General features: G+C 40.3%; 1 protein-coding gene across 1 annotated transcript in view; it reads left to right on the top strand.

Moving 5' to 3' along the window:
- The window catches only part of LOC122787253 (3-methyl-2-oxobutanoate dehydrogenase [lipoamide] kinase, mitochondrial-like), a 422,261-nt gene that overhangs the window by 235,528 nt on the left and 162,302 nt on the right, over positions 1 to 24,431 (top strand). The window contains exon 5 of the mRNA XM_044053859.1: positions 310 to 429. Within this exon, the coding sequence (XP_043909794.1) occupies positions 310 to 429 (120 nt within the window). The remainder of the gene's footprint in view (positions 1 to 309; positions 430 to 24,431) is intronic.

A 24,431-nucleotide genomic window follows, 5' to 3' on the forward strand; every position in this document is an offset into this window, starting at 1 on the left:
GCTTTTTGTCTTTCATTACATTGAGAATTGGAAGTAGTTTCACTGGGAGGGTGGCAAGAATGAAAACAAAGAAAATGTGCATAGGAAATACGCAGTGACATGTTTACACCTCCTGAGATGGAGAACAGGGACACTGGAGAAGCAAACTCCACAGCACTCCTGAAAATAATCATTAGTAATGGACTTCTGGACCCTCTAATGTGGAGGTAAATGTTTGCTCACTAGTAATAGGGGGAACTGCTAGTTAGAATTGAAATGTCTGGTTCTTAAACAGTGTATTGACTTTTGTTTCTACTTCTCTTCTATAAGATCACTGATTTGGAAATGGAGGAGAGATATTGTAAAATGATTCGCCAGCTGTTGGAAGACCACAGGGATGTAGTGACCATGCTTGCAGAGGGGTTTAGAGAATGCCGTAAGCACATTCAGGTATGGAATTTTCCAGGGTTATTTTCTTGTCTTGTCTGAGCTGTATTTCTTTGCATGCTTTTTGAATTGCATACATTGGCTCTGACTGAGTACAGTTTCACTAAATTGTAATGCTTGTTTGAAGATGTTTAGGTGAACATCTATCACTCCTGCTGTAAAGGAGCAGCAATAGTTAGTGTTAAAATAGGTGCATATTTAAGCTTAATGCCTGGAAATCTATTTTTATATATGATCCAGAGTTCTTCACTTCTAGAGTCTTTTCAGGTTTTCAGCAAAGGCTGAACATTTGTAGGTTCAATTACCTGACTGTGTAGGTTGATCTCACATAGTCATTCATCCCTAACACTATTTTATCTGCAAAACTCAAAACTTCCTTTTTGTTCTAGTACAACCTAGTGTGTTGCTCAAAAATAATGCATTTAAAATAGAATTAGTTATTGCATCTTTATACCTGAGGTTCAAGGCTGACTTGCTCATGTGTGCATGTGTCTTATTCTTTCAGTCTGGTTGGTCTTTTTGCCTTTCTCATCCACTCCCCTACCCTTTGTTTGCCTTTTTCTTGTGATGTGAGAATGGTGAGTCACCTGCAGCATTCCCCTGACAGTCCTTGGAATAGTTTACCAGCATGTTCAAATTGTCACGTTGTGTTTGGAGTTCAGTGCATCTCTGAATGCGGAAATATATTAGCAGGCACTGTGACTTAGTTTGTAATGTATGCTTCAACATGCTGCTTTTGTCAATGCAGGTAAGTTCACGCGCACTTGGTGTTATAGTTTTATCTGTAGTGTACATATGTTGTATTTGTGTTGGTGTTTGTACTTATACATAATGATGGTATTGAATAGATTCATAGGTTGGTATCTCAGTGAGCTGTTGTCCTAAGAATGTCCTTCTGTATTGCACAGCTTATAAACAAAGGGATTGTGTCTAGATCTAGAGATGTCATAGTCCCCCTTTACTCAGCCCTCATTAGGCCAACCATTGAGTGCAGTGCCACCTTTGTCAGGTATTTGTCCTGGCACATGCAACAACTGGAATACCCACAGATATACCTTGCTAAAAGGCTTGAACACTATGTCCTACATGGACTGACTTAAAGCCCTGTCACTGTGTGTATCCGGAGACTGATGATAGATGACCTGTGTTGAAGCACGCAAGGCATCCTCCCACCCGTTACTGCTGGTTTTACTGCAAGTCAGCAAGTCAAATGGCATCATAAATACTGAGTATAGGGACCAAAACCTCTTCTGCAGCATCAACGTAATGGCTTTGAGGAATAAGTATATCTTGCAGAGGATTCCACTGCACTGGAGCAAACTTCCCATCTGTGTAAAACAAAGCTCATCCCTGTGTATATTCAAGAGCAACTTGGATCTATGGAAGGGAAATAGAAAATTTAGCCCAGGACTTCCTCCTGTACTGCTAATGGACAGAGGCAGCTCCTAAATGCTTTATCCGATGCATTGGTCCCCTCAAATTATCTATGTTATGATTCCAGTTATTCTCATTAGGAGTAATGTATAGTTATCAACCTTGTTATGGGTAAGGCCAGTCTTAACACTAAATGGGATAGGTTAATTTGAGCTCCAAAAGGGAAAATCGGCTAGGCTTATAATGGCTTGCCAGGGCAGCTAGCGTGGTACTTACCTATGAACCTATGTCTGCACAGATGTTGGTTCATGCACTGATGCAGCCTATCTGTACTGTACATCTGTTTTTTTTTTTATTGCAGGTAATATGTATGTGTACAGCGGTGTTGTCTAACTACACTGTATGTATTAGTGCAGTGTCCATGTAGATGTAGACACACAGTGAAACAGTCTATAAGTAGTGTGTGCAGTAGAGTACTTGTTCATGCTGTAGATCTCAATGTGTTGTCAGTCCACGTATATGGACTTGTATGCAGTGGTACAGGGTTTTGTACTGTATGCCTCAGTGAGTTTTATCACTACAGAGTTTATGTACAAATAGACAGTGATACATTCTGTTAGTAGAGAATGAATCAGTCTGCTGCTTTTAGTGCTTGTATGTGTACAAGCACAGTCTATTCATGCTTTACATTTCTCTGCTGTTTTCAGTGTAGCTGTCTACACATTGACACACTGATAAAGCTTAACTGTATTGTGTACATCATACATGCATTGTCAGTGTGAACTCTGTTGTACTTGTGTTTGCTGTCAGCACTGCATATGTATATATGCATTAAACATTTTTCAACAAAGCTCATTCCAAGACTCTTGAGGCCTGGTTTTAAAGTGGGCCCTGTAAGAGAGGCAGGTTTTTCTACTGTACTACAAGCAGTCGATGTTCTGTTGTTTGTGGTTGATGTTATGGTATTGCTTGAACATTCAAAACGTCTTCCATGTGCACATGCAGTAGTGCAATCTGAGTATTCTCATCTCAATATGCTGTTTCAAGTCAGGTGCATTTACATGCATGCAGAACAGTCTTTCTACACTATACACTTGAGTATGCTGTTAGTGCAAGCATCCAGACCTTCTCAGGATGATGCAGTCTCATCTGTACTGCACATGTGAGTGTTGTCCCTGCATATGTATGTACATGTACACAGTGATACAGTACTGTGCCTTTCTGCTATGTGCATCAGTGTGCTATTGTCAGGGCAGGTGTATGTACATTCAAACAGTGATACATTCTGTTGTGAACAAATCAACATGTGACAGTGCATGTATGTGTACTTGTCTATCCATGCTGTACATCTCAGTGTGCTGTCATTCCATGTGTATGTAAGTGTACACAGTGGTACAGTGTTTTTGTAGTGTGCATCAATGAACTGTTTCACTGCAGGTGTATGTACATGCGGACAGTGATGTATTCTTAGCACTGAGTTGATCAGTGTGCTGCATTTAGTGCATGTATGTGCACATGCTGACTATATTCATTCTGTACATCTTTTTGCTGTTAGTGCAGTTGTGTGCACATGCACACAGTGATGAATCTTAACTGTGCTGAGTACATAATTTAGTATTTTACTGAAAAAACATGCATGTGTGTATGCTTACCGTGATGGCAGTATCCCTTTTGTCTCCTGCTCATTGAGTATATGCAGTAAAGATGAAACTATGTCACTGTCCTTCCTGGTAAGGCCCTGGTCTTCTGGTGAGCAGTTTGATCCTCATATCCTGTGATCTAGAGAAAAATGCATTCTTATTTGTTTAAAGATGCATGTGTTCACATCGTCCATTCTACAGAAAAGTGTTATTTAGGTACCTTTATTGTTATTTTGACTTGTCTGAGACTTCTGTTGTAAGTTTTGTCATTGGGGCAGCCCTACACCCTTCTGCTAAACAAGTCAAACCTCAGATTTCACCATCACATGAATCATGCCAGGTGTATTGTCATTGTACATTTTGATTGTACTGTGTGTAAGTGTGCATGCAGCTTATTGCAAAGTTGCATAGAAAGGAAAAGGCTGAGGTAAGAGAAGCTGAAGTAGCATCAGATGTACAGTATTGTGATACAGCAGCCTTTTTGATTTGTAATGCATTGATTTTTGTAGAGGGTGTGTGTGGCCTGTTGTACCACTCTGTGTCCTGTTTGGGGGTGATGCAAGTTTTATCTATGAGTTGTCAATTCTGAAGGGGCAGAGGACCTTCTGTTGAGACTGGTAGGGATGGTAGCTTCTACGCTCCTAATTCCCCTTCTTCGGAACCCTTCTTTGAATAAACCTTCAGGATCAAGATATCTGTTCTTGATTGGTGATCTGCTTTAAGATGTCCATGTTCGATTATCCCACTGTCCTTTTTCCTTCTCCACTAAGAGTTCAGAGATTATTACTAAGGAAACAATGTTTGCTGCCCAGAATGCTGGGATTCAGGCCATAAAATTGGGTTATATTGGCTAGGCAGCTTGTAAGGGCCCTTAAGCCATTAGCCTAGTAATCTCCTATGAACCTATTCAACGTAAAAAAGGCATACTTTTGTAGTGGCCACTGCCCAGTAGATTTCTGCTGTTGCCACGTATCCCACATTCCCATGATAGCATGTGATCTAGTTGTGGTATCAAAAATACTCGTACTTGGCCAGTCTTCTTGTGAACAGAATGAAAGACTCCAGATGGGTTTGGAAAAAGGATTTACTCTTTTTCTGCTTTGAATCTGTGGGTTTGCATTCTGTCTCATTTCTAGAATTTAATGGAACAATCCATAGAAAATCCTGGATCTTGAGTGGTTCTTTAATAGCCAGCCTTACAGATGCATGTTTTAGAAAACTGAAACTGCATTTGCTACATTACCAAGCCAGTTATTTTCTGAGAGTGGCAAGGCCCTATGTACACACTCGTGTGTTTGTGTGTGAACACATACACCTACACACACACACACACACACACACACACACACACACACACACACACACACACACTCCTCCTAGACTAGGGGCTGTACCTTGGGGTTTAATGTAATACCCCTTAAAGCAGCAATCTAGTGGAAGATAGTGAAATTTGACAAACTGGCTGAAAGCCTCAAGTCAAACAAGCATATTTTGGCTAATTGCCATACTCTGGTGAAATGCATCCCCTTGTCTTAATGTAAAGGTGCCGGAGGAAGCTTTTAGTACTGCATTTTCAGGATGGTTGAGAATGGCCTGTAGCACATACAAATGTACCTCCATATGGCAGCTTAGCTCAGGCTGTGCTCCATCCATGAGGAGGTCCACCAGACTGTTGTGGATGCTTATTTCAGGGTTGAGGTGCTTTCTTGATCTATTTAAATAGATCACTGAGGATATTCAGAAGACTTGTACATTTTTTCCATCATTAAAATTATACATAACCCACCTCAGCTGCTGAACCTTATTTTATTAATTTGATAGCCAAGTAATAGATGCAAAAACACCCATCTTCACAAAGAAAGACGAACAAGTCTAGCCTAACCAAAAACACACACCAAACTGCACAAAATGCACGTTTGAGGAAGTTGAAAAGTGTCCGGTATATTAAACTTTCTTTTATAAAAACATCACCTTGACCTGTCAGATTCAACCAAAGCAATATGAATCAACAAATGTCATGCAAGTGTAGGGTAGCCTTTTTGCACTTCTATTTATGGGGCCATAGAAAGATTTCCAAAGGAGGAACTAAGATGAAGGTTTTATTCCATACTGCAGTTGATGTCAAAGAAACTGCTTTCAGACCAAATAAGCAATTAAAAGTAATGGAGCACAAAGTGTTACTATTACAAATCCTGATTCTCCTGTTTTCACAAGATGCAATAATGGTGACTCCTGTATTAAGGGATACTTGTCTGTGTGTGCTATTAGAAAAGCCCCAGTTTGTGCCTTTAAATTTCAAGCTGGGCAGGAGAATGGCCACTTCACTTCATTCCCCTTTGATCTTTCTACCAAAGCCAGCTTGTTAGCAAAATGCATACTCCCAGTATCCATCCACCTCAAGACTCTATATAGCTACCCCTTCCTAGGTGAGTGCCTGATTCAGTCACCAGCATTGCAGTACACTGCCTACTACTTTACCTATCCTGGAATCTCCCATAACATGCTAAAATCAAACTTAACATCTGTAACCTTGAAGACTTTTCTGAGACCAGTGCTGGAAAGAAGCAAGCAGGCTGTTCCTGCCACAAGAGAAAGTTCCTAGTTTGGAGGAATTCTTTTTGCCACTTGGCCTAAAAGACTTATATGACAACACAAACATTTATGGAGGTACTGAGCTGTTAGCCTTTGTTATGCTGGTGCCCTTGGCCAGACCTGGCTTGAGAAAAATACATTGGTATCTCAAGAATTTTGTGGGAGCTAGGATAGGAGGAGATGAGATAAAAATTGTGATGTATATCTAATATACGGGAAAGTCCCCATGAATAGATGGTATTTCCATGGAAGTTTGAAAGCTTGGAGGGAAAAAAACTGATAAAGATCTGGAAGTTTTTGTTTAACAATAATTTAATAGTACCAGCATCGTGGAAGAAAGCAGTGGTAGCTGTAATACCTAAAGAGCGTAAAGATCAATCGGACCCAGTTTCATACAGTCCCATTTGAGTACTGAACCAGGATTATAAAGTGTTCATGTCTGTAATGGCTAAGAGAGTGACAAAAGTAATGCCAAAATTGGTAGCTATGGATCAATGTGGTTTTGTGGAGGGGAGGCAAATATTTGATGACATTAACTGAACTTTGATGATCCACAGGGAAGCAGAATATAAGAAAATACCATCGTTGCTAGTGGATCTTGATGTAGAGAAAGTATTTGATGGAGTAAGTTGGGACTTTATGAGCAGGGCAACAGAAGCATTTGCATTTCCTGAAAAAAAATATAAAGTTGATTAGGAGGATATGTGAGGAATCGGAGGCGAAAATTAAAGTGGGTGGGCACCTCTCTCATTATTTCTGCTTGAGCAGAGGAACCAGGCAGGGATGTCCTCTTTTCCTTTTGTTATTTGCATTATATTTAGAACCACAGGCAAAGAAAATAAGGGACTCCGAAATTCAAGGGTATAATTGGTATGGTAGTCAAGAAAAACTGGCTCTGTTTGCAGATGATAAAATGTTATACCTATCAAAATCAGAGAGAGACATTACAGTGTTGTGGAACATTTTGAGACGGTTTCAAATCTTTTCAGGATACAAAATTTAATGAAGTTAAAACAAAGGCAATAGCTGTAAATTATGTACCCACACAAATTGGTTCAGCAATATCCATATTTATGGGGACATGATAAAATGAATTATTTAGGAGTATAGATTAAAAATGATTCTGGTGTGGCAGCTTAGGATATTTGGGAAGGGACTAAACAAAAGATAATACAAAAACTGAGAAAATGGAAGCTTTGTTATATGGATATTGATAGTAAGATACAAGCAGTCAAAATGTTTTTAGACCCTTTAGTCTTGTGCACAAGTTAGGCATATTTTTAACAACCAAAGTAGAAGTTGTAAGAAAGAGGGATGGAGAAAGGAGATTCTGCCAGTAGGGATAACTGCAATTAGGAATATAGACAGTAGGCAAGTGGGGGGGCTGGAATATATTGGAGAAAACAGGCAAAGGAACCCAAGGTATTGGGAGCAAATAACTAGAGATGGAAAGGTAATAGAATGGGAAGAGGCCAAGAATTTGTTTGAACTGCAGGTTAGAGATTGCCTTCCTTATCAAGGATTGATATCAGAGTATAGGCAAAGAGAAAGAAATGGGGTGTCCTAAATGAAATAGAAGCACTGGTGGTGTTTTTAGTAGAATCTAGAGTAGAAACTGCTATTAAAAAAGGAATACTTAGTAGAGCATATAACATAATGCATGATGACTATAAGAATCAATCAGAGGAGCTTAGAAAGCATTGGGAAGAGAAATTGGGTAAGCAATTCACAAAGAAGCAGTGTGAGGATACATGTATGTCTCCCAAATATGCAACAAAATCTAGAAGGTTTAGGATTTTTGCTTGGAAATGTTTACATAGATATTTTTATACCCCAAGCAGACTCTAGAGAATTTTTCTTCAGTTAGACAGTAAATGTTGGAGGTGTGATGGGGAAGAAAGAGGTACTTGGGAACATATTTTCTGGGAGTGCAGTGAGTTGGCAAACTTTAAAGATTCCTTCCAGGATGCACTGTCAGAGATGCTGGGTGGACAGATTGGTGTGATGAGGAAGATCATTTTATGAGCTATGATACAGAATCGGAATTGCCTAGATAAGGCCTTGCTATGTCTAATTATGGTGGCTGCCAAAAAAGCATTTACAAAAAAATGGAAATCAAAATCTGAACTAACTATATTAGAAGTAGTGAATATAGTAACAGAGATAAAACAATTGTAATTGAAATATTTAGAAAAGGGTAGGAGCAAACTGCATAGGGAAAAAATGGAAATTGTATGAACAATACATACAGGGGAGGAATGAAGTTTAAAAGAAGGCAGGACTTAAATGAGCTATTTAATTTTTGAAAATTATTGGGTAGATTACAAGTAATGTATAATGTCTGCAACTGGGAGTTGTCAGTATTGTTTGTGATGTAAAATGCTTGCAACTAGGATTATGGTCAGTGTGGTTTGTTTTCATTTATATAAATGTATGCTTGCTTATGTCATAAGTGATGGTTTAATAAAGATGTTTCTTCTTTTAAAAAAAAGGGTCAGGAATTGAATAATTTATGTAGTGCTGCTTAGGTTATATGATATAACAATATATGTGAAGTATAATGTTTGTTAATGTGTTAATACAGTTTGATTACTTAAATGTAAGTTTGCCTATGTCACAAGTGATAATTCAATAAAGGTGTATTAGAAAAAGAGTTTGTGGGAGCAGTACCTACAGCCTTTATAGAAAATATTAATTCCTCAGTAAAGAGACTTCAGTAGTGATAATTTTAGAGCAAGGGCCAGCCTTAGCTGAGATGGCTTCCTAGGCAAAGTAGTACGTCTGGTTGCCTTAAGCCCCACCCACACCATACTTCTGAAACATCCCTATTTAAGCTATACCCACAGGTAGGTCAGTCCCCGTGAAAGCCACTCCCAAGTTATTGCCTTCAATTATTTTATTACATGAAAATCAGTAAACGGTTTATCATACTATAGGAAAAAAAGAAACCTTGTGGTGTAATTAAACTGTAAGTGAGGGTGGAATTTTCAGTGCTGAGATGCATGTAGGGTCACAGACTTACCCCCATCTCTATTTAAATGATGGCTACTCTGGTTGGCTTTTGCCTCTGTGCTGGGGATGTCCAGCAGGGGAAGAACAAATACGCTTACGAGCAGTAAAGGAATGTTTGAATGTTGACAGACACTGAGTCAAACACTGAGAAAAAAAATGTACTTTTAAAATTTCATCATAATACTAAGATGGTAGGCTGGGCTGGCACTGGGCTGAAGCAGTGTTGGCATAGGGCTGGCATTGGTTGAGACATGACCAGCGGACATGAAATGCCCACATCAGTTAAGACAACAAACTTCCTTACCACAGCTCTGCCTAAGCAGAGTTGTTTTGGTCGGGCTTCACACATATCACTGACTGGATCACAATTTCCACTCGTAAACAAGGAGGTGTAGAAAACTGAAGTTCCCCTCAAATGGAATTTTATGTAATTTCATGCTTGATGTGGAACCTCTAAAGCTAGCCAAGTATTTGCATACATGTGTACATACATAAACATATGTAGAGTCATGCAGGTTTACCAAAATATGTACAAAGACATTAACAGGTAACATACCCATGTCCTCCATACCCTTAGCTTGTATTTGCTATGAGAACTAGCTTGTATTTGCTATGAGAACTAGTTTTAATGTATCTGTTTGTTGGGTAAATGGAGTGGGGCCATGGCTACAGTATGCATCTAGAGGCTATGCAGAAGCTGTGCAGAAGCCATAAGTTATGCTAAGAAAGAGAGCAGTGCTGTTTTAGAGGTAAAATATGAAATGTGTGCATTGTAGGCAGGCAATTCATTTTTGAGGACTAGGGATGGAATTTTTGGGTCAAGTAGAAGTTGTTATGGTCAGGTTTCAGAATGGAATTTTCATGGATAGGGATTCCCTGTAGAAGGAAGGAGTTTGGTGTTAGATTAGATATTTAAATGTACAAAAATAGTTTTTTTTGCATGAGTTTAGAAATGCGGTCATATTAAAGCAGGCTTTCACAGTTTGCATACGGCTTCAGTAAATAAAATAACCTTCAAGTCAAAAATGCTTATAAGAACAGAATGTGCAGTACTTTGAAAACAAACAGTGAAAACAAACAGATCTTACAAGGCTTAGAAACCAAGGCTAAAGAGGTATGTAGAACATTATAGGGTTTTGGTATTAAAAAATACTTCAGACGCAGTCAGTTAAGTTTGTTTGGGCAGAGATACAGAAAGTCTTTGCAGTACAGACACTGAGTACCAAACTCAGGTTAAATATCCAACATTACAGAATATTAATACTGTTCAGGAGGAAAATACTGTTTCAGTTCATGTTATTCAGGAGAATCCAAATATAAGTGCAGAAACATTGGATATATTTATCAGTGCTGATATACATATCACTGTTACTGTTATCCAGTATTCCAGAATATTAAAAAAATTTCTACAGACTGTTACATTTGTCAGCACTGTTACTGGTGATGGTATTTGGCTGTTGTTGACATCTGTACATAACAAAGCATTCTTAACTAAAAAAAAAAGACTGGCACCTCACAATTCTGGGTAATTAACAAAAAAAGTAGGTGAGTGGTCACCATGTGCATTAGAAGTGAAACTTCTGTAAGGAAGTGCAAAAACAAATTTCTTGCTGTAAGAGGTTGAAAGGTATGCACAAACCTCTTCACTGCTGCCAGGGGAACACTCGCTTGCACTTAATACTCACTGTCTGCCACACACACAATCTTGTTGGATTGCTCTCACTGTCTATCTCTCACACACACAGTTTCTTCTGCTTTCATATACATGCTTTCACTCAGAAGATCGGTCCAACTGTCTCTTTCTGTTAATCACGCATACACTGTTCTGCTTTCATGCACACATCTACTCACAGAAGGTCGCTCTCACTGTCTCTTGATTTCTCTCACACACACTCTTCTCCTTTCATGCACGCATTCACTCGCATAAGATTGCTGTCACTCTTTGATCTACTATCTCCTGCCCCTCTTTGTGTGTCTGTGTGCGTCTGTGTGTACGTGTGTCTGTGTCTCTGTGTGTGCGTGTGTCTGTGTGGTTGAAAAGCTAAAGTAGAGTAAAGAAATCAAACTCCACCTGACCAATGTACTTCTATTTCACTTATAAGTTTCACTCCAAGTTCGCGCACCGTTCCATAAGAAGTTTCACTTCAATAAAAGCATTCATTCCAGTCTCATTCTAGTTACTTCCATCTCATTCCAGTATCCTACAGTCATATCAGTTTTCATTGGTGAGCCACCATTAATGGGGGGACAACAGTTAAAGTTCCAAAGTCCTAGAGCAGCCATATCAGCAGTCAGACTGCATGTATTCTACAGAACAAACTACAGAGTACCAGTGTTCATTCAAAACATTACTTCAGGAAAAGCTTCAAAAAACATCAACAGAGCAGCAGTACTTCAGAAAATCTAACTTCAATACAGCAACAGTAAAAACGTCATCCCAAAATGTTACTTCAGAAAAAGCCTCAAAACTACAACTAAACAGCAGTACTTCAGAAAATCTGAAAACTTTAGAAATGTTCCTTCAAAACATAAAGTCTCAAAAAACTTCAGACTTGCCAAAGTAACTGTAAAAAAACATTAACCATTAAACAATAACGTACTTCACCATCTGCAAAGCAGATGACAGATTTTCACCTGGCACCTGTTCAGCACAGTTCTGGGTTATTAACAGAAAAAAACATTCATTCCAGTTACTTCCATCTCATTCCAGTATCCTACAGTTGAATGAATTCTTTCATTGGAGATGAAGTTTTAGGGTCAAGGATGGAGTGCTGACACAGTGCATTTAAACAGTGTTGGAAAGCTACTGCAAGCAGGCGTACCCCTTGTTCCCATTCCAAGAGTAAAATGCATAAAGCAAAATGTTCTTCGTGTTTCACTGTTGCAGTCATTACATTTGGGTAATCTGCTAGCAGGATGCCCTCAGTCGGCCTGAATTCCAAAGCCTTGGGTCCTGCGTTGGTTGCTGTCTCCTCTTCCATGATGTCAGGTCATCAGGGGTATAAAACAAGCAGACAACGCCATTTTCTTTAGTCTTTCTTGCCGCTCGGTGCCAGAAGCAGAAGCATTTCGCAAGTGCCGGTCAGCCAACTCCTGAAATATTCGAGTTTGAGTTTCAGAACCGAAGTCTTCACTAAAGCTAAGTACCCCGTTGGGAAACTTTTTTCTTGCTCCATACTGATGTCAGAAAAAGTTAATTGTATTACTTGTGGGAAGCAAATACCTCATAAGGATTTCCATTTATACTGTATTCCTTGCCTAGGCCCTGATCACAACGTGCTTGGCTGTTGGTTTTGTGCTAGATTTAACCAAAGCACTGTTAAGCGTCGGTATATTTTTGCTTTAACTACCCAGAAATGTTGTCGGATAGCAATCCGACTACCAGAGTACATAAAAAACGCAAAGAAAAGGACAAAGAGAGACAGTCGAGGTCCAAAACCGACGACGAAGCTTCTCCTAAGCCCATCGCCGGTACTCAGTGAGGCGCTTTCGCAGCCCCTGATACCTGCTACTTTCGAGTTGCAGGCCCCTACCGACACCCATGTGGAGTCCGGCATACCGCAAGATACTCAAAGTATTGGACCCTCGGATAGGTCCAGAGCCGCTGAGCAGGCACCGGCTTCTGAGGGTGTATTCAGACCTCAACATTTTTATATCAAACCGACGACCGCTGCAAAACCAAAGACAAAAGCAACTTCTAAAACTAAAAAAATGCATGCGCCACTTGCACAGGCCTCTATGCCTAAAAAACAGATGATCAAAATGGCTGAAGACCTTATTACCTTGATCAGGGGTTCCCATCCCCATCTAGATAAGAGGCCTAGGCAAGACACTGATTATGAATCTTCAGATCAGGTTTCTATTTCTTCTGATCAGGAATTATCTATACCTCCCTATGAAGATTATGATGCAGAGGAGTCTATACCATGTGCATCACCTCCTGAGGATTATTCATTTGGAGAAACCTTGCATACTTTGATCGAGCAATTTCACTGGGAGAGTCAAGACTTCTCAGAATCAAAAAAGAGGCTTAGGGATTTCATCCTTCTCCCTCAGCACAGGCCTTTAGCCATACCCCCTGTTTTAGACATTGTGGATGATGTGTGTTTGGAATCAAGCTTGACCTCTGACTCCTTACCTCCGGCTCCCAGCAAGCCTGACAGATATTACAGGGTCCCTGACTCACATAAATTTTTATTTAGAAACCCTGCTGCTGATCCTGAAACTATTTCACAAGGTCCAAAGGGAGTTAAAGCCTCAACAGCAAAAAATCCTACCCCTTCTGACAGAGATTCAAGGGCACTGGCTAGAGGGGGAAAAAGGTTTATACATCTGCAACCTTGGCAATTAGGGCCTTAAACTGCCAGTTTCATATGCTCAAGTGTCAACAACGTTATGGGATTGCTGAAACAGAAAATGATGTTGATTTCTGAATGCGCAGAAAATAAAGAATTGCAGGAATTATTGCATGCAGCTGAACAGGTTGGAAAGCATACTTTGCAATGTGGTTTTGATTCCTTAGAGGCCTCCTGCAGGGCCGCAGTTACTGGAACTGTGATTAGGAGGCATGCCTGGCTAAAGGAACAAAATTTGCCTGATCATGTTAAAGCTAAATTACTAGATGCACCTTTACAGCATGGTACTCTGTTTGGTATTAAGGTAGAAGAGGTTTTAAAGAAAATGGAAGACAAAGCTAAGTCTATGAAGACTTCTTACAAGTGCAGCCACCAAGATTCAGTAGACACTGGCTTACAAACGATTGGTCTTTTCCTGTGTCAGACAGAGCTCAAAGGGGCAAATCCAGACGCCCTAAGGGTTCCAGATACCAGGCACAAGATTCATACAGGTCAAAGCAATGGGGCATTTCTACCTCCAAATCTGGAGGAGATAAAGCACAAACCTACAGAAAACAGTCCCAATGACTTCCTTCTGCATAAACCAAGCGCTTATCTTTTGGCAGCACCCTTGGGGGAAAATTAGCACTTTTTGCTCAAAATTGGCAGTTATTAACCCAGGACAAGTGAGTGCTAAACAGAGTATCACAGGGATATAGATTCCATTTCCATACTCTGCCAGTGGCAAACGGTTGGCCAGATCTGCCAAAACATTAATGGGCAGAGGCACAGAAACAGGTTACGTCCCTCATGGATATGGGGGCCATTCAGCCAGTACCAGAACAGGAAAAAGGTTTTTACTCGACTGTTCTTGGTACCCAGAAAGGACAGGACCTGGTGGCCAGTACTGGATTTATCGGTTTTGAACACATACCTGGACATTCCAAAATTCAAAATGCTGACTTTGCAGCAGCTTCTGCCCATGCTGGGCAAGAATGCTTGGCTGGTGACATTAGACCTAAAAGAGGCAAACCTGCATGTCCCAATAAGGCAATCGTGCAGAAGATGCCTCAGATTCAAGGCTGGCTTAATGCATTACCAATTCTCTGCACTGCTCTTTGGCTTATCTACTGCGCCCAGGGTCTTTACAAAGTGCCTGGCACCAGTAATTGCATTTTGCAGACAAAGAAGTATACAAATATATCCTTACTTGGACGACTGTCTCATTCAAGCAGAGAACAAGGACATTCTTCTTCAACACCTGGCGTTTGTGAAAAGGCTTCTAACATGCCTAGGGTACACAATAAACGAAAAGAAATCACAACTGGTACCCTCTCAAAAGATAACATTCCTGGGTGCAAGCTTGAATACAACTGCCCAGATGGTTTACCTCACGCCAGACAAGCAACGGCAACTGACTACTTACTTCAAACTGATGGCATCAAAGACCCAGTTGTTTGCAAGACAAATTCTGCAGGCTCTGGGCTTCATGACATCCTGCATCCTACTGATTCCATATGCAAGACTGCATATGAGGAAACTTCAATGGTAGCTGAAAAGTTTATGGAGTCAACATTGTCACAGTCTGGAAACATTGATTCCTCTCATTCCCTGCCTACAACAGGAGTTTCTATGGTGGGCAAAGGCATGTCGCCAAAACATGGGACAGGCCTTTACTCTACCCCCTGCCAGCCAAACCTTAATAACAGATGCATCAGATTATGCCTGGGGGGCCCACATGGTGGGAAGATGCATTCAGGGTATATGGACCCCAAAACAAATGCATCTACATATCAACCAGAAATAGATGCTAGCTGTTCAAAATGCCCTGACAGCCTTCAAGGATTTACTTCATCCAGGTCAACTACTGATAAAGACGGGCAACACCACGGTCATGTGGTATATAAACAAGCAGGGGGGCACGCATTCATACTCCCTTTGCAGATTAGCCATGGCACTGTGGGACAGAGCTTTGACTTAGCAAATACATCTTCAAGCTCAATTCCTGCCAGGAAAACAGAATTCTCTGGCAGACAATTTAACCAGAAACCTTATGGATCCTCACGAGTGGAAACTAGATCCACAACTCTTCAGCATAACAGAGAAATGGGGGATCCCAGACATAGATCTATTTGCCTTTCCTCAAAATTATCAATTGAAAAGATTCTGCACAAGGACTTATCACAGACAAACATGGAAAGTGGACGCCCTATCCTTCAGTTGGAAAAACCTATCAGTTTACGCCTTTCCTCCTCTGCCTCTTCTTCCCAAGGTCCTCCTAAAAGTCAGACAAGAGAAACCAAAGATGATACTAATTGCCCCGGACTGGCCCCGCCAATACTGGCACCCAATCCTAAGGACCTTGCCTCAATACCCAGCTTGGACCTTACCTCAAAGACCTCAACTACTGTCCCAGCAAAACAATCAGATCTGCACAATCAACTCCAGACACTAAACCTGGCAGCATGGCTGATCATGTAGTTATACAGACAACACCTCTCATTAAAGCTGTGATGGATGTCATTTTGGTAGCCAGAAGGCTTAGTACTAGAAAATCCTATGCTGATAAATGGAAGAGATTCTTTGCTTGGAATCGAGCGCAAGGAACTGATACAGCAGAACCAAATATTCCTCAGATATTACAATACTTGTCTGAGATGCTATGCTTGACAAAGGCCTATCTTTCTCATCAATTAAAATCCATGCCTCTGCCATTTCTGCTCATTACAATACAGAGCCACCAATTTTTTCTCATCCTTTACTAAAGCAGTATCTTGGAGGAGCCAAAAAATTAAGGCCTCCTAGAAGATCACCAATACCTGCATGGGACCTCAATTATGTGTTGGAAAAGCTCACCCTGCCTCCATTTAAACCAGCTGCTACTGCTGATATAAAGTTCTTATGGAAAACAGCTCTGCTACTAGCAATTACTTCAGCAAGAAAGAGTCTCTGAGCTACAGGCCCTCATGGCTGTGGAGCCTTTTATCATATTTCACCCAGACAGGGTGTCTCTGAGGACAAATCCAACATATATGCCTAAGGTGGTTTCCAGTGTGGCTCTTAACCAAACTATTCATCTGCCAACCTTTTATCCAAATCCGCAGAACAAGTGGGAGAGAATTCTGCATTCCTTGGACGTACACAGACAGCTAAGATTCTACTTGAGCAGAACTAAAGCTCTAAGAAAAAACTGAGCAATTACTAGTGACATATGCTGCAGGATCAGAAGGAAAGGCTATTTCAAAGCAGACCATTTCAAAGTGGATAAGCCACTGCATTCGTTTTTGCTACTTACACCATGGTAAACCTGTGCCCAAGGGCATTAGGTCTCATTCCACCAGAGCTGCAGCTACTTGAGCAGCCTTTCTCAGAGGGGTACCAACCAAAGACATTCTAGAGGCTGCTACTTGGAGTTCTGTTCACACCTTTACAAAGCATTATCATTTGCCTCTCTACCCTAAGTCCAGGGCAGGCTTTGCCACTGCAGTTCTGCAGGGCCTTATAGCCCCACCTAATGCTGTTTAGCTCCAGCCTGCCAACCATAGTTTGGGATTCTACCCAAATGTAATGACTGCAGCAGTGACACATGAAGAGCATAGTACAGTTGTGTACACTCACCATAAATGTAGATGTTAGAGTGTATTCACTGTTGCACACCAGGTTACTCGCCCGCCATCCCCCTTTCTTTCTGGAGTTTATCTTTCCTTCTCTATCTTCTACAACCTATGTGGTGTATTTGCTTGTAGATGAAGGTAAAGTTTATATTGATGCATGTATATATAGTTTTTATATATATATATATATATATATATATATATATATATATATATATATATATATATATGCTACCTTTTTTGGGGGCACCTGACATCTGGGGCAAGAAAAACTAAACAAAATGGCATCAGCTGCTTGTTTTGTACCCCTGATGACCTGACGTCATGGAAGAGGAGACAGCAACTGATGCAGGACCCAAGACTTTGGAATTCAGGCCAACTGAGGGCCCCCTGCCAGCAGATTACCCAAATGTAATGACTGCACCAGTGAATAAAGTCGAACATCTACATTTATGGTAAGTGTATACAACTGTACTTTACTCCTGCATGCTACAGGTAACCATCATTGTGAATTTGGTCTTTTTTGGACTCTTCAGCCAAGACTCACGCCACAGGGGCAAGGGAAAATGTACCTCCATGAGGACAATTTAGTATTTTGCCAATCATCCCGTACTCTAGGGGATAGGAAGAAATTGGTGTACACTGGAAAAGGCAGTGCAGTGTGACTGTATACAACATGCAGATTCTCCACAGTCCACCAGTAGAAGACATTTAAAGAACCCAGGACCATGGAGCTGTGATATGAAGGCATAATGCTCTTGCATACAACCTACCAGAGACAAAACATATTTTCTTTAGCTGTGAAGAAATTATAAAGTGCATTCTCCAGAATGTACTTATTTTCACTATGTAGCTTCCTAAACACCTTGACAGACAACAAATACAAACAGAACTCGTATCCAGCAAAACTAGCATTCCAGATTTTGCCACAAAATTTTGTTGCCCCTAATAAAATGTTTTATTTTATAACAAAGTACTGAGATATTAAGTAAATAAAATTCAGCACTAAGCATATTTAGAAGCTTTATATTCAGAAAATGCGTGTTAGCCCGCACGCACACACACACACATATACATATATATATATATATGTGTGTGTGTATGTGTATATATATATATATATATATATGTATAGCTATATTTATATGTATGTATATGTGTGTGTATATATATATATATATATATATATATATATATATGCATAGCTATATTTATATGTATGTATATGTGTATGTATATATATATATATATATATATATATATATATATATATACATATATGTGTGTGTGTATATGTATATATATATATATATATGTATATATATGTATATATATATATAATATGTATGCATGTAGGTATACATGTACATACACACAATATTTTTATTCCATTTATTTTACATTTGTTTACCAGGAAAGTCTGACTTGGAATGCCAATTGTCAGCAGAGGCCAGGGGGAAAAACAGTCCAAATGCATGTCTTTGTATGTAAAAAAAAAATGGCTCTACTTCTAATGATTTAAATCCCCCGTACCCAACTTTCTTAACACCGAGACAACCTCACCGAAACCACATTTAAACGAACACTCTGATCACCAACTGAAAACTCCAGGTAAGTAACCACTTGGCCACCATGGCGAACTTTGCCTATTTCCCCACTGTAGTGTGATCTTGGAGCTGGTATATTCAGTTGGGGAGTGAAGCCCCCCACATGGGTGGGTTTAATTTGGTTTGTTTTTTATTTTACTTTGCTTTGTGGTGTGGACACGTAGTTACTTACCTGGAGTTTTCAGTCGGTGGTCCGAGTGTTTGTTTAAATGCGGTTTCGGTGATGTCGCCTTGGTGTTAAGAAAGTTGGGTAAGTGGGATTTCAATCATTAGAAGCATACTCATATAAATATGCATACACACACACACACACACACACACACACACACATTTCAAAAAGATTTTTGTAAACAATTGTGGAACTGGTAATAACCGCAGAACCGCCATTTCTTGATAAAGTAGCACGTGCATACAGAGAGCAAAACCAGGGTCCATAGAATTTTCGTGATCACATAGCAAGTGTATGGTACACAGACATGTCAGTTCAGTGATTCTCCTTTGTTATGTTCTCATTTATGAATGCACTTGCACTGGCATTTATAAATGAGAACTATAAAAAAAGCTAAAAAAGTATTGTTAAATGGATATTTCCATGTATACTTGCTATGTGATCAAGAAATGCCCAATTAACAATGCAGTTTTCTATGATTTTCACCTACAAATACTGCAGTTATAAATTTCAAATGACATCTTTAGTACATGGTGGAATGAAATGAAAAAGCTTCCACGTGCTTGAAGAATATAAACTTGAGTTGAAGAGGAAAGGCCACACTTGTTCAGAGTAAGCTGATAGGGGTTGGAGGGACTGGATAATGATGAAACTCAGTGGATGCTGATGCATGCTGTGTGACCACCTCCCACCTTTCTCTGAATTTAGAACTCTGGGATTGTCCCTTTAAGAATCAAAATACAACTTACCTGGAGTTTACAGTCAGTGATCAGAGTGTTTGTTTAAATGCAGTTTCGGTGATGTCGCCTTGGTGTTAAGAAAGTCTGGTAAGTGGGATTTCAATCATTAGAAGTAGACCCATATAAATATACATACATACACACATTGACACACAGCACACACGTAAGTGTGCGCGCGCACGCACATACTGATACCGACTGGGGAGGGGTGCAATCCGAACGTCACAGTACTGTCAGGACAGACTGGGAAGGGTCACCCAGAAGAGCACAAACTTTGTCTCTTCAGGCCTGGTGTGGTATTACAGATCAGAATGAAAAATAATAAAATTTAAATAAATCAGTAAATAAAAATTGTGCCCTTTGAGGCTGGCCTGTACAGCACCCTGTCTTGCAAATACAGTATTAATACCAGGAAGACAGTACTAAAGGTAAATTTAAACTAGATGTGAAAGACTGAATATTGATATAAAGCATTAGCCAATATTGTCTCTAAATTACAAGGATTGACAGTAAGTTGCAGAATTGTCATCCAAATTTCATAAAATGTTTATGTATGATTTATCTAAATAGAAATCCTCTAAATGTGTGTTATCAGATCTACAAAAATTGTAAACTATAAAACCATAATTTAGTACTTGCATCTGAAGTATTTGAAATAGACGAATTACCCTAATTTATCTCATAGAGAAAGATTTAGTACTGAAATCTGTAAGTAAAATGTCTCCATTTTTGGAAAGTATTTACTTGCAATTTTTTTTTTTCCAAAGTGCCTTTTATAGTCTATAGAGGACCGTTAAAATAAATAAAAAAGTATTTTTCTGGAGAGAAAAATGTTAAAACTAATTGGCAACATATTTTTATGAATGTGGCAGAGTGTGAGAATTTTGGGTCAACTTCTGAATATTTGCTCAGTTTGGGTAAAGAGGTAATTCTCGAGTAAATGAACGTGGTAGTTTTTAATGCTCTTGATTCTTTTGTATTCTAGTAAGGGTCAAAAACCTCTCCTCCTTTCGTGTTTGGTAGATAATAACCTGAATTTATTAATATAGCGATATAATTTGTGATAAAGAAGTTAGTCATATTAAAATCATACATAAGGAAGCTCAAGATTCTAATATAAACTTCTATATTTTATAATACAAGTTCTGGCCAAAACTGGAATTACTTTTGGAGAAATGTAAGAAAGGTATTTCATAAATGTATTTTTGGTATTAAATTTTAATATTGCTTAAATTTTTAATTGTAGATGCTATCGTAGTCAGTGTTGCAGTACTAATTCTTGGGTCTTCCTCCTGTGTAGAAGCCTGTGGCTGGCAGTAACACCAGTGTCTTTTTGCCTGTTCCCCAGCTGGCAAAGATCTGTGTGGACCCACATTTGGATGTTTGGGTATAAAGAGGGCATCAGCTGTCGTCATCTTCACTTCTTTCTTGCCATGTAGTCTGATGCACCACAATGTGTTTCATAGTATTGGCAATCTGTTGGTTGGCTTGAATAACCAGCGTTTCCAATGTCACTGATAAATATTTTTTCTCTTTTCCTTGTGATGGTTCTTCATGTCTAAGAAAGTTAATTACCTTTCTTGTGGGAAACACGTTCTCCAGAAACATTTCCACTCGCTTTGTCCTTAGGCTCTCAGCATAACATTGCCAGCTGTCAATATTGTGTCATATTTAATTCAAGCAGTATTAAGCCAAGGACTGAGTCTCTTCAGATACATATGGAATCTAGTAAGGGAGCCCCTCACATACTTTGGGATCTGCAGGTTGTCAGGCTGTTGTATCAAAAAAAGTAAAGACAAGTGTCCAAAGGTGAATGAAGTCAAAGTCACAGATAACTTTTCTTTGTCCAGGTCTTTGACAAAAACAAGATGTAACTAACCCAGGTGAGGTGCTTTTGCAGCCCTCTGGTCTGACACCTATTAGGCTGGAATCCTCTGGCATGACCCTTACGGAGGCTGCTCACACCTTACAGTCTGACACTAGACCTACATCCATTGTGTCCAAAGCTACTGAGCAGGCCATGGCTTCCAATGCCCGAGTTCTGGTGACCAAGGATAATGGTGGTATTCCTTGGTTATTGTAAGGAAGGATGTCCTTAGGAGACAGATGGAGGTTGTGGCCAACTGTCCACAACCTGAGAATTTCCTTCCCCTAGGAACTGGGAAAAGAAAAAAGGGACACCTTTTTCCCCAGGGAGCCTCACTTCTCCAAAATCAGAGGCTGAGGAAGAGCTAGCCAATCTGGAACAGTTTTCCTGTCAGACTTATGAATGCTGTGGTTCAGATGACACCTTATCTTCCACTTCACTTCCCGAGGATTTAGCTTTTGGAGACACACTTCATAGGATAAAAGAAGCCTTAATTTGGAAGTCAAGGGAATTCTGTGAGGCGCAAACTCATTATAGAGAACTTCTGAACCTTCTCACCCTTAGACTTTTCTCAGTACCTCCAATGCATTGTCTGGGATGGTGTGTTCAAGGACATATTACTGATTCCCTTCCCCCTTCCACTAGGAAGCCTGACCACATTTGTGGGGTGCAAGAATCTCATAAATAACTTTATAAAAACCTGGTGGAGGAACCAGCAGCGGTGTCTGCAGATTTTGCCAAGTGAGCTCCTGGGTGTTGCATACAAGAACCCCTTACCAGATGATAGGGGAAAGCAGACTGCTCTGCAGATTTGATAAGAAACTATACTTCAGCTACTCTGGCCATGAGGTCTCTCAAACTGCCAATTTTATATGCTCAAATATGCAGAGTCACTAAAGGTACCAAATTTAGACCAAGGCAAATGGGATCCAAGACAAGTGCCTTCAGAGGGATATCCAAGACCTGTGCAATGTCACACTCCTGGCTTCCATACACATTCTGATATGTGGCTCTGATGCTTTAGATGTGTCATGCAATGTGGCTACCATGGGGTCAGCCACTCAAGGCTGAAACCACAACTTTTCTTAGACTAGGTAAAAGCCAAACTCTTTGATGCCCCACTGGACAACTAATTCCTTCGGATCCCCCAGTGAACACATTTTTGACAAACTGGGTAAGAATGGGAAACAGATGAAATATGTCTGAGATTTCTGCAAGTCTCCTACTCCCAGATATAATGGGAACTAACCTTCCAAGTCTTGGCTCTTTCCACCTAAACATGGGAAAACTTTACAGACTGTGTAGAAAAGCCCCAGATTACAGAGAGAGTGGCAAACCTAGCCGTGTTCCATATCTGGGGGGATTCAAAGATCCCATTCCATCTAGGGTGCAACTGTGATTATCTCCAGCACCTCCCTCCTTCCATCCCAAATCCCCCCAACCCAGTCCAGCCACCTGTACCTTGGGAAGACTTAACTCAGGACAGATGGGTTTTGAAAATCAGAAAGGAAGGCCATGACATCCAAGTTTGGGAAGAAAAAAAAACTCCTTTTCTAGGGATGCACCTTCCCCCAAAAACCCTAGATAAACTTCTGCCTCCCATTCTAAAAGAAGTGATATTGCAAGGCTTGATTCAGACCGTACCCACAGAAGAAGGCACAGGGTTTTACTCCAGCCTTTTCTTTGTTCCCAGGAAGGAAGGCACCTGAAAAGCTATACTAGACATGTTAAGGCTAAATAGATTTCTGTTTGTTCAAAAAATTCAGGATGTTAACCCTACAAAAGCTTCTACCCATAATTTCCCAAGAGGCATGGATGGTGAGTCTGGGCTTGAAGGTTGCTTACCTTCATGTTCCTATGGTCCAGGAACACGGGGGGGGGGGGGGGCACGACTTTGTTTTCAGACAGGGGATAGTATTACTATTCTGTGCCTCACCATTTGGCTAACCTGCTGCACCAAGAGTTTTCATCAGATGTCTGGCACCAGTCACTGCCTTTTGCAGGAAACAAGGGGCGCACTTCTCTTGCCAGTAGCTGACAGAGCACTGTTGATTGTGGAGGGGGCTGGGGTGTCAGCGGCACACCTAGGATACTTTGGAGTCTAGGGGACTTGGAACAAACACGAAGCAAAGCAAATATTAACTTAAAGGAAATGAAGGCAATCATAATGGTTATGAAAGCTTTCAAAGATAAATTGTCTACAGGAACTTTTCAAATTTGGATGGACAAGTACCATAGTCATGTTGTTCATAAACAACTGGGGGGAGGGGGGCATGTTTTTATACCCTGTGCAGACTGGCTATGAATCTCTGGCTAGCTGCTTAGCAACTCAGTGTCACACCCAAAGCACCTACTGGTAGACTCCCTGAGCAGAACTCTCCTGGACCCAAATGGATGGATGTTAAAGGGAAAGTTTTCCAGATGTTGCTCACCACTGGGGAATTCCAGGCCTAGGTCTTTTTGCCTCAACAGAAAACAGACCACTAAAATTCTGCTCAAGAAGCCAGTAGACATAGTCATGGAAAGTGGACATCATCTCCTTCAAGTGGACAGACCTCTTTATATATGCCTTATCACTGGTACCTGTTACCCTAGCGTACTTTTAAAGGTGGGGTTAGACAGGCCCAAAATTATTCTAATTGCTCCTTTCTGGCCCAAGGCAGCATTGGCTCTCCCTTCTCCTGCCTGTCAGTGGTGGTGGTGGGGGGTGAACAAAATGCTACTTTCATTCAGGGACTTTCTTACACAGAACAAGGGGTCTGCATTACATCCCATTCTGAGGACTCCTCAAACTCACAGCTTGGAGGATTGGATGTTAACTCCATCTGCTCTTCCTTACTTATAGAATGTCTTATCCATTTACAAAAAGGCAAGAAAACCAAGTAGGAGAAAGTCATACTTAACAAAATGGAAAAGGTTTTCTATCTGGTGCCAGTCTGATGGTATTTTCTCTTCTCAAGGAAGTATATGAATACCTCTCCTGGCCCTTCAAGCAGGGGTTATCTTACTGTAGCATTAAGGTTCATACTTCCACCATCTCTGCTTACCTCCCAGTC

Source organism: Protopterus annectens, chromosome 13.part0 (assembly GCF_019279795.1).
Source record: "Protopterus annectens isolate FY-2018-M chromosome 13.part0, PAN1.0, whole genome shotgun sequence".
Classification (NCBI taxonomy): domain Eukaryota; kingdom Metazoa; phylum Chordata; order Ceratodontiformes; family Protopteridae; genus Protopterus; species Protopterus annectens.